This window comes from Cucurbita moschata, unplaced genomic scaffold (assembly GCF_002738365.1).
Source record: "Cucurbita moschata cultivar Rifu unplaced genomic scaffold, Cmos_1.0 Cmo_Scf00023, whole genome shotgun sequence".
Lineage (NCBI taxonomy): Eukaryota > Viridiplantae > Streptophyta > Magnoliopsida > Cucurbitales > Cucurbitaceae > Cucurbita > Cucurbita moschata.
The window spans coordinates 2871046-2880458 of NW_019268539.1; the positions used below are offsets into that span (position 1 = coordinate 2871046).

The 9413-nt window shown below is 37.9% G+C and overlaps 3 protein-coding genes across 4 annotated transcripts in view; 1 reads left to right on the forward strand and 2 right to left on the reverse strand.

The window, feature by feature from the left end:
- The first annotated feature begins 2242 nt into the window (after positions 1-2242).
- Positions 2243-4126, forward strand: LOC111460344 (CBL-interacting serine/threonine-protein kinase 7-like). The gene has a single exon (XM_023103576.1). The coding sequence runs from the start codon at positions 2455-2457 to the stop codon at positions 3745-3747; it is 1293 nt and encodes a 430-aa protein (XP_022959344.1). The 5' UTR covers positions 2243-2454; the 3' UTR covers positions 3748-4126.
- An 11-nt stretch (positions 4127-4137) lies between these two features.
- On the reverse strand, positions 4138-7024 carry LOC111460343 (pentatricopeptide repeat-containing protein At3g23020). Its single transcript, XM_023103575.1, has one exon. It carries the CDS (start codon positions 6831-6833, stop codon positions 4248-4250), a length of 2586 nt encoding a protein of 861 aa, XP_022959343.1. The 5' UTR covers positions 6834-7024; the 3' UTR covers positions 4138-4247.
- A 1837-nt stretch (positions 7025-8861) lies between these two features.
- LOC111460152 (acylamino-acid-releasing enzyme) overlaps positions 8862-9413 on the reverse strand; it is a 9362-nt gene continuing 8810 nt past the window's right edge. For both annotated transcript variants that reach the window (XM_023103277.1, XM_023103278.1), the window contains exons 17-18: positions 9286-9362; positions 8862-9074 (exon numbers count right to left, since the gene is read on the reverse strand). In XM_023103277.1, coding sequence (XP_022959045.1) covers positions 9011-9074; positions 9286-9362 — 141 coding nt within the window. In that variant the 3' untranslated portion in view covers positions 8862-9010. The remainder of the gene's footprint in view (positions 9075-9285; positions 9363-9413) is intronic.

Sequence of the window (9413 nt, forward strand, 5' to 3'; positions counted from 1 at the left end):
GATGTGCATATTTATTCATAATTTTAAAAAATAAACTTCATATTTTAATAATTAAAAAAAAAAAAAAAGAAAAAAAAGTAAGTACACCAACCAAAAATTGGCAACAAATAATAAATTAGTATTTTGGACCCCACATTTCCGAGATAGTTGATCTGTATGTCCACCTGTCATCTCCACCACCGCCAAATTGCTCAAATAATACTATTGATTACGCCACATCATCACTCAACTGACAGCCGACAAAAGTCCTGTCACCACAAAATTACAATTTTGCCCTTGTTAAAGTTTTTACTACTGCTAATCACCGTGCTCGTGAGCTTTGACTTGGACATTATAGTCAAATAGAATACTTTTTTTAAAAAAGCCGTGACAGCTCGGAAATTAGGAGGAAGGTTGTAATATCTAGAAAAGTGCGGTTGGCCTTTTGACTTTTTGTTTTTAAAACAATTAGGGTTTGTATATACATACTCTAATCATCCTATTTGTCTTTTACTCGGTTACAAAATAATTTAAACTTTTATGATCGGTATAAATTGGAGTCTTTTAGTGTCGGGCAAATTTGAACGGTAAACACCATCGCCGCTAACAGTTATTTTTCGTCTTTCAATCTCAATTTTATTTTTCCACTCGCTCAACTTTTTATATTATTTTTTTCCACTCGTGAGTTATGTAAATATATAATATTAATTAATGTACTATTTACTATTAAATTTTAAATTCTAAAAAAATCTCGCACTTGGAAATTAAAATATAGGATCTCACGATCATGATTGTCCAAAGCATGTTACCTGTGGGCGCATAACAGATGTTCCAGTCTTGCTTGTCTGAGTCGGTTGACAAGGAGGATGTCACGGTCATGCTTGTTCAAAGCATGTTGCTTATGGCCGCATGACAGATGTTCCAGTCTTGCTTGTTCGAGTCGGTTGACAGGAATGTCAACCAATTGAGTGGGGGAGGATGTCACGAAAGGCATGTTGCCTATGGTTGCATGTCCATTCCAAACCCCTTTTTTCATGCTTTCATCTTAGATAGGCTTTTACCATTTCATATCGAGTCAATACGGGAGTATATGAACGTTTACCAGAATCACGTCGGGACAAAAATGATGATAATTCATTATTTTGTGGAACTTTTCAAACATGAGACTAATAATATTTAATATTTTATTTTGATTTATTTCAATTCTATTGATTTTTTTTTATCAATATTGTTTTATGAATATACTTAAAGTACCAAGATATGTAACCTACCTGCTCGAAGTATAAAATTTAATCAAACGACAAAATTATTTTAAAATGAATGTATACCGTAAAGTCTTTTATTCATGATTAGACATAGTACGAACTTTGATTATCTTAACTAGCTAGAAAACAAAAATTATTAGAAATTAATCTTTTTTTTAATAAGGTAGGTATAGAAAAATATAATTTTTATTTAATTAAAATTATAAAATCTAACTCAACTTTAATTCATAAATAATTACGATCAAATATATTATAAATATGACTTGGTGGGTCAAAGTTGCTTCACAACGGTTCATTTAGCATCTTAGACCAACATTAAAGCAATTAATTAGTGGGTGATTATCAATTAATTAATATGATAAATACTTTTTTTTTCTTTTTTTTTTTTAAACAAATATATCAACACTCATACTTTAATTATGTAACGAGAATAATTTAATATAAAAGCTCAATAAACTTGGCCACCTTAATGATTTTTTTTATATATATTTAATTATACACGCTCATGATTTATGTCTCCTATTATTTTTTGAATGATTTTTTTAAATATATTATTTATGAACTATATTGTTTATTATATAGAGTCCATTTTAAAAAAATAATTATTTTAAAAGATAAATTTGTCGTGACACCCAAGTAAAGGAGGATATATAAATGAAACGAGATGATATCCAAACGAGAGTGATCTTGAATATAAGATAACTAAGAGATAATTCAAAAGAAATTAAAATAATACCCGTCTTTACAGCTGCCTAAATTTCTAAAAAAGAAAATACACTAAATTTTCCAAAATTGAAAATGTGAAATAAAAAAAAATAGAATTCGGAACTAATGACCTTTTAAATTAGTTTAGCCGCATTAACTAAATTCAAATTTTAACAAATTTGATCATTAATTTAAATTTTAGAAAATCTATAATAAAAGGAAAAAATAGAAAATAGGTTTAAATATATATATAGAGAGACAGAAAACGTGTCCCCATATTTTCTCCAAATTGACCCTGCGGTACTGACTAAAAATATTGCAAAACGGTCAATAATTGTAATAAGAAGGAGGGTAGTTTAGGTAATATAACAAAAAGCTCCTGAACCCTTGGAATCTACGGAGAAGAAGAACCTCACGATGATCTCGAGAATGGAGACTATATAAAAGCCGTATTACCTAAATTGAAAGCTGTACACTGTAATCTCCGGCTTCCTTTTCCGATCTTATGGAGCCCGGTGGTCCGCCCACGCCGCCGCCGCTCCCTCCTCTGCCTACCGGCGCTATACTCCTCGGCAAGTACCAATTGGGACGTTTCCTCGGTCGTGGAAGCTTTGCCAAGGTGTACCAGGCCTGTTCTCTTGCCGATAACTCCATCGTCGCCATTAAAATCATTGACAAGAACAAAACCATCGATGCCGCTATGGAGCCGTGCATTGTCCGTGAGATTTCCGTCATGCGCCGTCTTCAGCACCATCCGAATATCCTCAGAATCCATGAAGTTATGGCGACGAAGACGAAGATCTACCTCGTTGTCGATTACGCCTCTGGCGGTGAGCTATTCGCGAAACTCCTCCGCCGTGGACGGCTGACAGAATCAACCGCCCGCCGGTACTTTCAACAACTGGTATCTGCTCTACATTTCTGTCACCAGAACGGTGTCGCTCATCGCGACATCAAGCCCCAAAATCTTCTACTCGATGAAGACGGTAACCTCAAGGTCTCCGACTTCGGTCTCTCGGCCTTACCAGAGCAGATCAAAGACGGAATGCTCCATACCGCATGCGGAACTCCAGCATACACCGCGCCGGAGGTTGTTTCCCGACGAGGCTACGACGGCGCTAAAGCCGACGCGTGGTCCTGCGGCGTTATCCTCTTCGTTTTACTCTCCGGCCATCTTCCATTCAGCGACAACAACCTGGTCGCCATGTACAAGAAGGTTTATCGACGGGAATATCACTTCCCCGATTCAATTTCGAAGCCAGCGAGACATTTGATCTTCCAATTACTCGATCCTGATCCGAATACAAGGATGAGCATGGAGGCGTTGATGCAGCATTCGTGGTTCAAGAAATCGCTGCGATCGAAGCCCCAAATTAACAACAAGAGCTTGTTTGAATCATTGGGTAATTACAAATCTGATTTAGGGGTTTCTGGGTTAAATGCGTTTCATATAATATCGATGTCTTCTGGGTTGGATCTGTCTGGTTTGTTCGAGACAACGGATTGTAAGAAGAAGAGGTTCACGACAGGTGTGAGTATGGAGAAGGTGGAAGAAAGGGTAACAGAGATTGGAGGAGAATTGGGTTACAGAGTGGAGAAAGGGAAAAGTGGGGCAATTGGGTTGGGGAAAGGAAGGATGATACTGGTGGTGGAGGCTTTGAAAATAACCTCAAATCTGTTAATGGTGGAAGTGAAGGCAGCTGAATCCAAGATGGAGTTTGAGAGGACGCATTGGGGGGATTTGAAAGCCAAGTTGCAGGACATTGTTGGTTCCTGGCACTCAAATGAGGCAATGTGAATGAGAATTAGGATTCCTTGGGCTTGTTTCACCGACCAAACCGCGGGGGGGCTCCGCCGGAGGACGGTTCGTTGTCTATAAACATGTTTATATGCATATATGCAAAGGGATTTTCGAGCTTACTGAGAGAGATAGGGAAGACATGATCCAATTCCAAGATTGTACTCCTGTATTTGGGAAAGTTCATTCCAGAAATGACATGAACAGAGATATGATGAAGTTCCCTCCATGATCAAACGAAAGCTTCAAGTTTCACTTTCAGGTTCGTTTGTAATGCTTTTGGAAGCTTCAAGTAATTCTGTTCTCTGTAAGAAGTTTAACTGCCCTGAGTGGTGGTTCTCTATTGATTTATATAAAATAACTTCCTAATTTACTCTTACCTGCAAAATCTCTGATCAAATTATTACTACTTTGATGATTATAGCAACTATTTTGAACACACGAGATGAGCAGGCATTCAAATGCAGCTCTCTCATGAATCTAAGTAGAATGACGTAGACTTATAGATAATCATCCTTGATACTCATTCCAACAACAGAAGATAGAACCGAACCCCACGCCTGTAATCCGCTCTGAGCGTCCTTTTTTACCGATAATTCTAGCTTTCTGACTGCCTGCTTCGAAACGCCACATTTTAACAGAATGACCCCGAGCGATTTATACGTGCATTCATCAGGTTGAATGGAAGTTTTAATCATGTCTTGGAATGTACTAACCGCCTCCTTGAATCGACCGTCCATAGCGTATAAACTGATCATGTTATTGAAGCTCAACAATTCTGTTAAAAGTCCTTGTTCCTTCATCTGTCTTGCAATACTAATGGCTTCCTGTAATCTTCCTTTTTTCTTGTACATGCACAACATCATTGCAAAAGTGAACTCATTTGCTTCTCCCTTTCTCTTCAACCTCTCGAAAATCTCTTCCGCTTGTTTATCCATCGAACGTTTGCTATAAATGTCGATCATACAATTCGAAGAATAGATAGCTGGACCATCATCTGTTTGCTGAAGCATCTTGTATGCCTCCTGTGCTTCTTTGAGGTAGTCAACTTTGGTGTAGAGCTTTATCAACGAGTTGTATATAACGGTATTACCAGGCAAACCAGCCCGTTTCATTGCGTCGACATAACCAATAGCTTCTCTAACACTCCCAGCATCAGCAAAAGCATTTATCAGCACACCATAAACAACGATATCAGGCTGCATACCATGTTCGATCATCTCTCTATAAAGTTCGTCCGCCTTTTCCAAATAACCGAGTTTCGAAAAGCTTGATATAACCACTGAATATGGAATGCAATCACTTACCAATCCAGCTGACTGCATCTTCCTCAGATAAGAGAGTGCCATGGCCGGCATATCAGCACCACACAATATCTGTATCAGAGAACTATAGCTACATTTATCAGGAGTGACGCCATTACTCTCCATACTATCAAATGATTTTTGTGCTTTGACATAATCCTTTACCACACCATAGGCTTTAATCATCACATTATACTCAAGGACTGTGAGCTTCTTCTCTTCTTGGCAGCTGACAAAAACTCTCTCTGCTTCTACAATACATCCACGCTCCCCATATGCATCAATATTAGCCGAATAACACTCGGAGCTCATACGCCCTGTAAGATGAAATCTCCAGAACCACGACCACGACTTTTCGAGCATTTCTGCGTTGATATACATACGGGTCAGTGCTGATTGGGTGAATTCATCGATCTCAAGTCCCCTTTCATCCATTTCGGCTACGAGTTGTTCAGCCTCCACAACCATCTGCCTGATAGAATAAGCATACAAAAGAGTACGGTAGCTCACTATATCCGGCTGAAGACAAGCCTCCTTCATCTCTGCAAAATAATTTGAAGCCAAGTCAATGTTATCATGCTTAGCATGAAGAGAAATGAGGATATTGTATGTTCTTGTATCAGGTGGGCATTGAAGCTCCTCCATCTTCTGCATTAGCAATGTCACTTCTTTCAACTTGCCATGGTTGCCACAAATGTGAATCATAGTATTGAAAGTCACGGTTGTCGGCGCAACTCCTTCATTTAGCATGTTTTCGAAAGTCGTTGCGGCTTCTTGTAGCTGTCCAGCCTTCCCATATGTGTCAATCAATGTATTATATGTATAGGTACTCAAACTAACATGAGGAGGGTGCAGAGAATTCTCAACTTTAGCAGAAGCTACTTCGTTCTGGTTGGTAATCTCACATTTCGTTGAGTTTCTTGATGACCACTTCTTGAAGAAACTCTCAGCCTTCTGAAACTCTCCAGCCTTCTTATACAATTGAACAACAATTCCCATGGTGACCTCATCCGGTTCCATTCTCTGTTCATTCATCCTTTCAAGCCATGCCAACGCCTCTTCTGTAAAGCCCCCTTTCCCGTAAACATCGATCAACGTTCCATAAGTCGAATTTATCGGATTAATACCCCTTTTGTTCATCTCTGCCCACAAACTCTCAACTAGTCTCCATTTCTGGGCCTTCCCAAGAATCCGAAGAACAATATTATAGTGAATCACATTCACTTCATAGCCACCTGCCATTTTAAACCACTCGAAAATCTCCAAAGCCCTCTCCCAACTGGTCTGCTCTTTCAGAATTATACTCCTTTCCTTGCTATTAAGCTTATCTTTCCAAGGCTTCAGTGCTTCATCCAAGTCACTGACTTCATCTAACGCTTGCAAAATCGCTGGTATGCATCCACCATACGATAGGCATTTCGTCGAACACTTGGGGTGCACTTTTTCCACCGACCCATTTCCATCTTCCCATTCATCCTTTTTCACAACTCTATTACCCAAATGGCGATTTCTTTTGTGGGGTTCTCGTTCCTCCGTTTTACTCGCTTTTTTCAGGCGAGTTTCCTGCCGGCGACCTCCATTATTATTAGTGCATTTTTTAACTCCACCGACGTTCTTTGAGTCTCTGTTCGGACATTCAGGAATCCAGCAGTGTTTGGACTTCCTGGAAATGGGGACGAGATTATCAGGGGGAGAAATTGAGACTCCGACGGTGGATGACCTGAGGGTGGAACTCAGTCCAGGGAAGCAGGGCGTATCCAAATACTGCAGCTTCACGAACATTTTTGCGAGATGAATAGAAGAAAATTAAGTCACTCGGAGAGAGCAGAAACGGCGAAATTCAACTTCTTGGATTGCTGGTGGAGTTGATTTAAGAACTGGTTCATCGAGACGGGATGATGCGGGTCAAAGCACAACAATGGTGATTATCAGATGCATAGAGAATGGATATAGCGAGGGAACTCGGGAGTCATTTTTTTATTTCAAAGGTTTTACAGAATAAGGAGTAATTTGACAAAAAAATATATATTTTTTAATTTTATTTTATATATATATATATATATATTATTATTATTATTATTATTATTATTATTACCTTTTTTTTTTATGTTAAACAACTTATGAGTTATACTCATTCGTATTGACCAGAAAATTAAACTAAATTTCAGTTGAACTTTTAAAATTTATTTCAAAAAATATTCATAAACTTTGAAATTGGGCCAAAAAACTGTCTACCTTTAAATTCTTCCAAATAAAAATATCAAGTAGCAATTGATATGTTAATTTGTATGTAAAATATTAAAAACATACCATATATGATATATAATTATATAGAAGATTAAGATAGATATGGTCATTTATTTGATCTCAAACTTTAAAACTATTTACCTAATCAATTTTACATATCAAATGACGTTACGCATGTTGTCTTATCAATTTTCAACTTATTTTAACAAAAAAAAAAAATCAGGCTTTTTTATTTTCAAGGTTAAATAGTAAAAAGAAGTGAAAATCTATCTAAAAATTTAAAGACGTTTGTGTGAATATTATTTTCATATTCCAAAAATGTCATCCCTCCTATTTAATTAACGTACAAAAGATATAAAAAGGAAATCAAAAGAAGTAAAGAGAAATACTAAAAAATGACAGTGGTGATGTGATAAATAAATTTAATGCAGCCCTAAAGTCATACCATTTAAGATGCTTTTAGTAAATATTGGGTAGCAATCAATTATTTTGATGCTTAGTTTCATACATATAAAAGTGGAAGTGCTTTGTGGCCAAACACTTTGTCGCATAAGTAGTGACCTGTACGAATGGTGTAACGACTGTCCCGCTGTCTCTGATATAGACCCAGTCTTCCTCCCAGTGTTGTTGCCCGCTGGGGGAAGGAAAGTTTAGTGGGTTTTCCTTCTGCCCGCTGGGGGAAGGAAAGTTTAGTGGGTTTTCCTTCCAAGACCGGAGAAGATCAAACTCTGGAACCAAACAATTTTCTGAGTTTTCAAGAGTCACACCGCTAGCTTTCACTATCCAACTAAGATTCTCTCTTTAATGTTTTGTATTGCAGCTCATCTAAGTGTGATGGCTGGTCACCCACCAGGCTTGGTGTGCTTGGACGGATTCGTCTTCAGCTAGTGTAAAAGACTTACCTCTAGATCAATCACTTTCAATCAATCAACAAAAGAAACGACACACATTCCTAACTATTTGGTCTTGATCCTACCCGACTAAGACATGTTAGCAATGGAGGAGTAATCATTATAGTTCTTCAACAAAAAAAAACAAAGGAGTTTGGTAACATTATTGATGTAATTCAAGTCTACATCGACTAGAGAGAGGATTGAGTGCCAGCAAGAACGCTGGGCCTCGAAGGGGTATGGATTGTAAGATCCCACGTCGACTTGAGAAAGGAATGAGTGTCAGCGAGAACGCTGAGCCTCGAAGGGGTGTGGATTGTGAGATCCCACATCAATTGGAGAAGAGAACGAGTGCCAAAGAGGATGACGCTGAGACTCGAAGGGGTGTGGATTGTGAGATCCCATATCAATTGGAGAAGAGAACGAGTGCCAAAGAGGATGTTGGGCCCCAAATGGGGGTGGATTGTGAGATCTCATATCAGTTGGAGAGAGAAACAAAGCATTCTTTATAAGGGTGTTTGGACTAAGTGGACTATTACATACGGTGGTTGGCAAGCATTAGTGCTCAGTTCTTCTCTTGCAAGTATTATTTGGTATTTATCATTTCTCCTTGTACATTTTTGCTTGCAAAAATCAAACAATCAAATTGTGAGGAGCAAGTAAGGCTCAAAGGTTGGAATAATAAGCGTCATTTAATTGAGAATGAGTGGCTTAATAACATGAACAAGAGTGCACAGAACCAGTTGTACCAAGTTGAGAGTGACAAAATAAGTACAAAGCATGGGATCAATGATGCTAAAATGCTGAGAAAGGGAATGCCACTCACTTGAGGTACTTCTTGAACCACACACAAATGTTGAGGAAGCTTTCAAAATCCGATTGCGGCCTGATTCAGAGATAAAATGAATAAGCCTAAAATAGTTTCCTATTTTTCAAATCTTGTAATTCAAAGTGCTCTTTCCTCAACAATCATAAACCAGTCGAAGTGTTACTATAATCTTAAACTTATAACAAATGATCCAAACAAATGTGGAATCAGAAACTATTCATAAAATGAGTTCGGAATATGCGAATGTGAAAGCAGGCAAATGTAGGACCTGTCAATTGGATGCTTATCATCTGGAAACACGATCACCTTCGTATCAACTCCTTTCTCCTTCAAGGCTCGCGCAAACTGCATATTATATATAGCCCATCATATAGTTTTTTTTTTTTTTTTTTTTTT

Excerpts from the sequence above, each read along its gene's own strand:
- LOC111460344 (XM_023103576.1), top strand. The coding sequence starts at position 2,455 with ATGGAGCCCGGTGGTCCGCCCACGCCGCCGCCGCTCCCTCCTCTGCCT.
- LOC111460343 (XM_023103575.1), bottom strand. The coding sequence starts at position 6,833 with ATGTTCGTGAAGCTGCAGTATTTGGATACGCCCTGCTTCCCTGGACTG.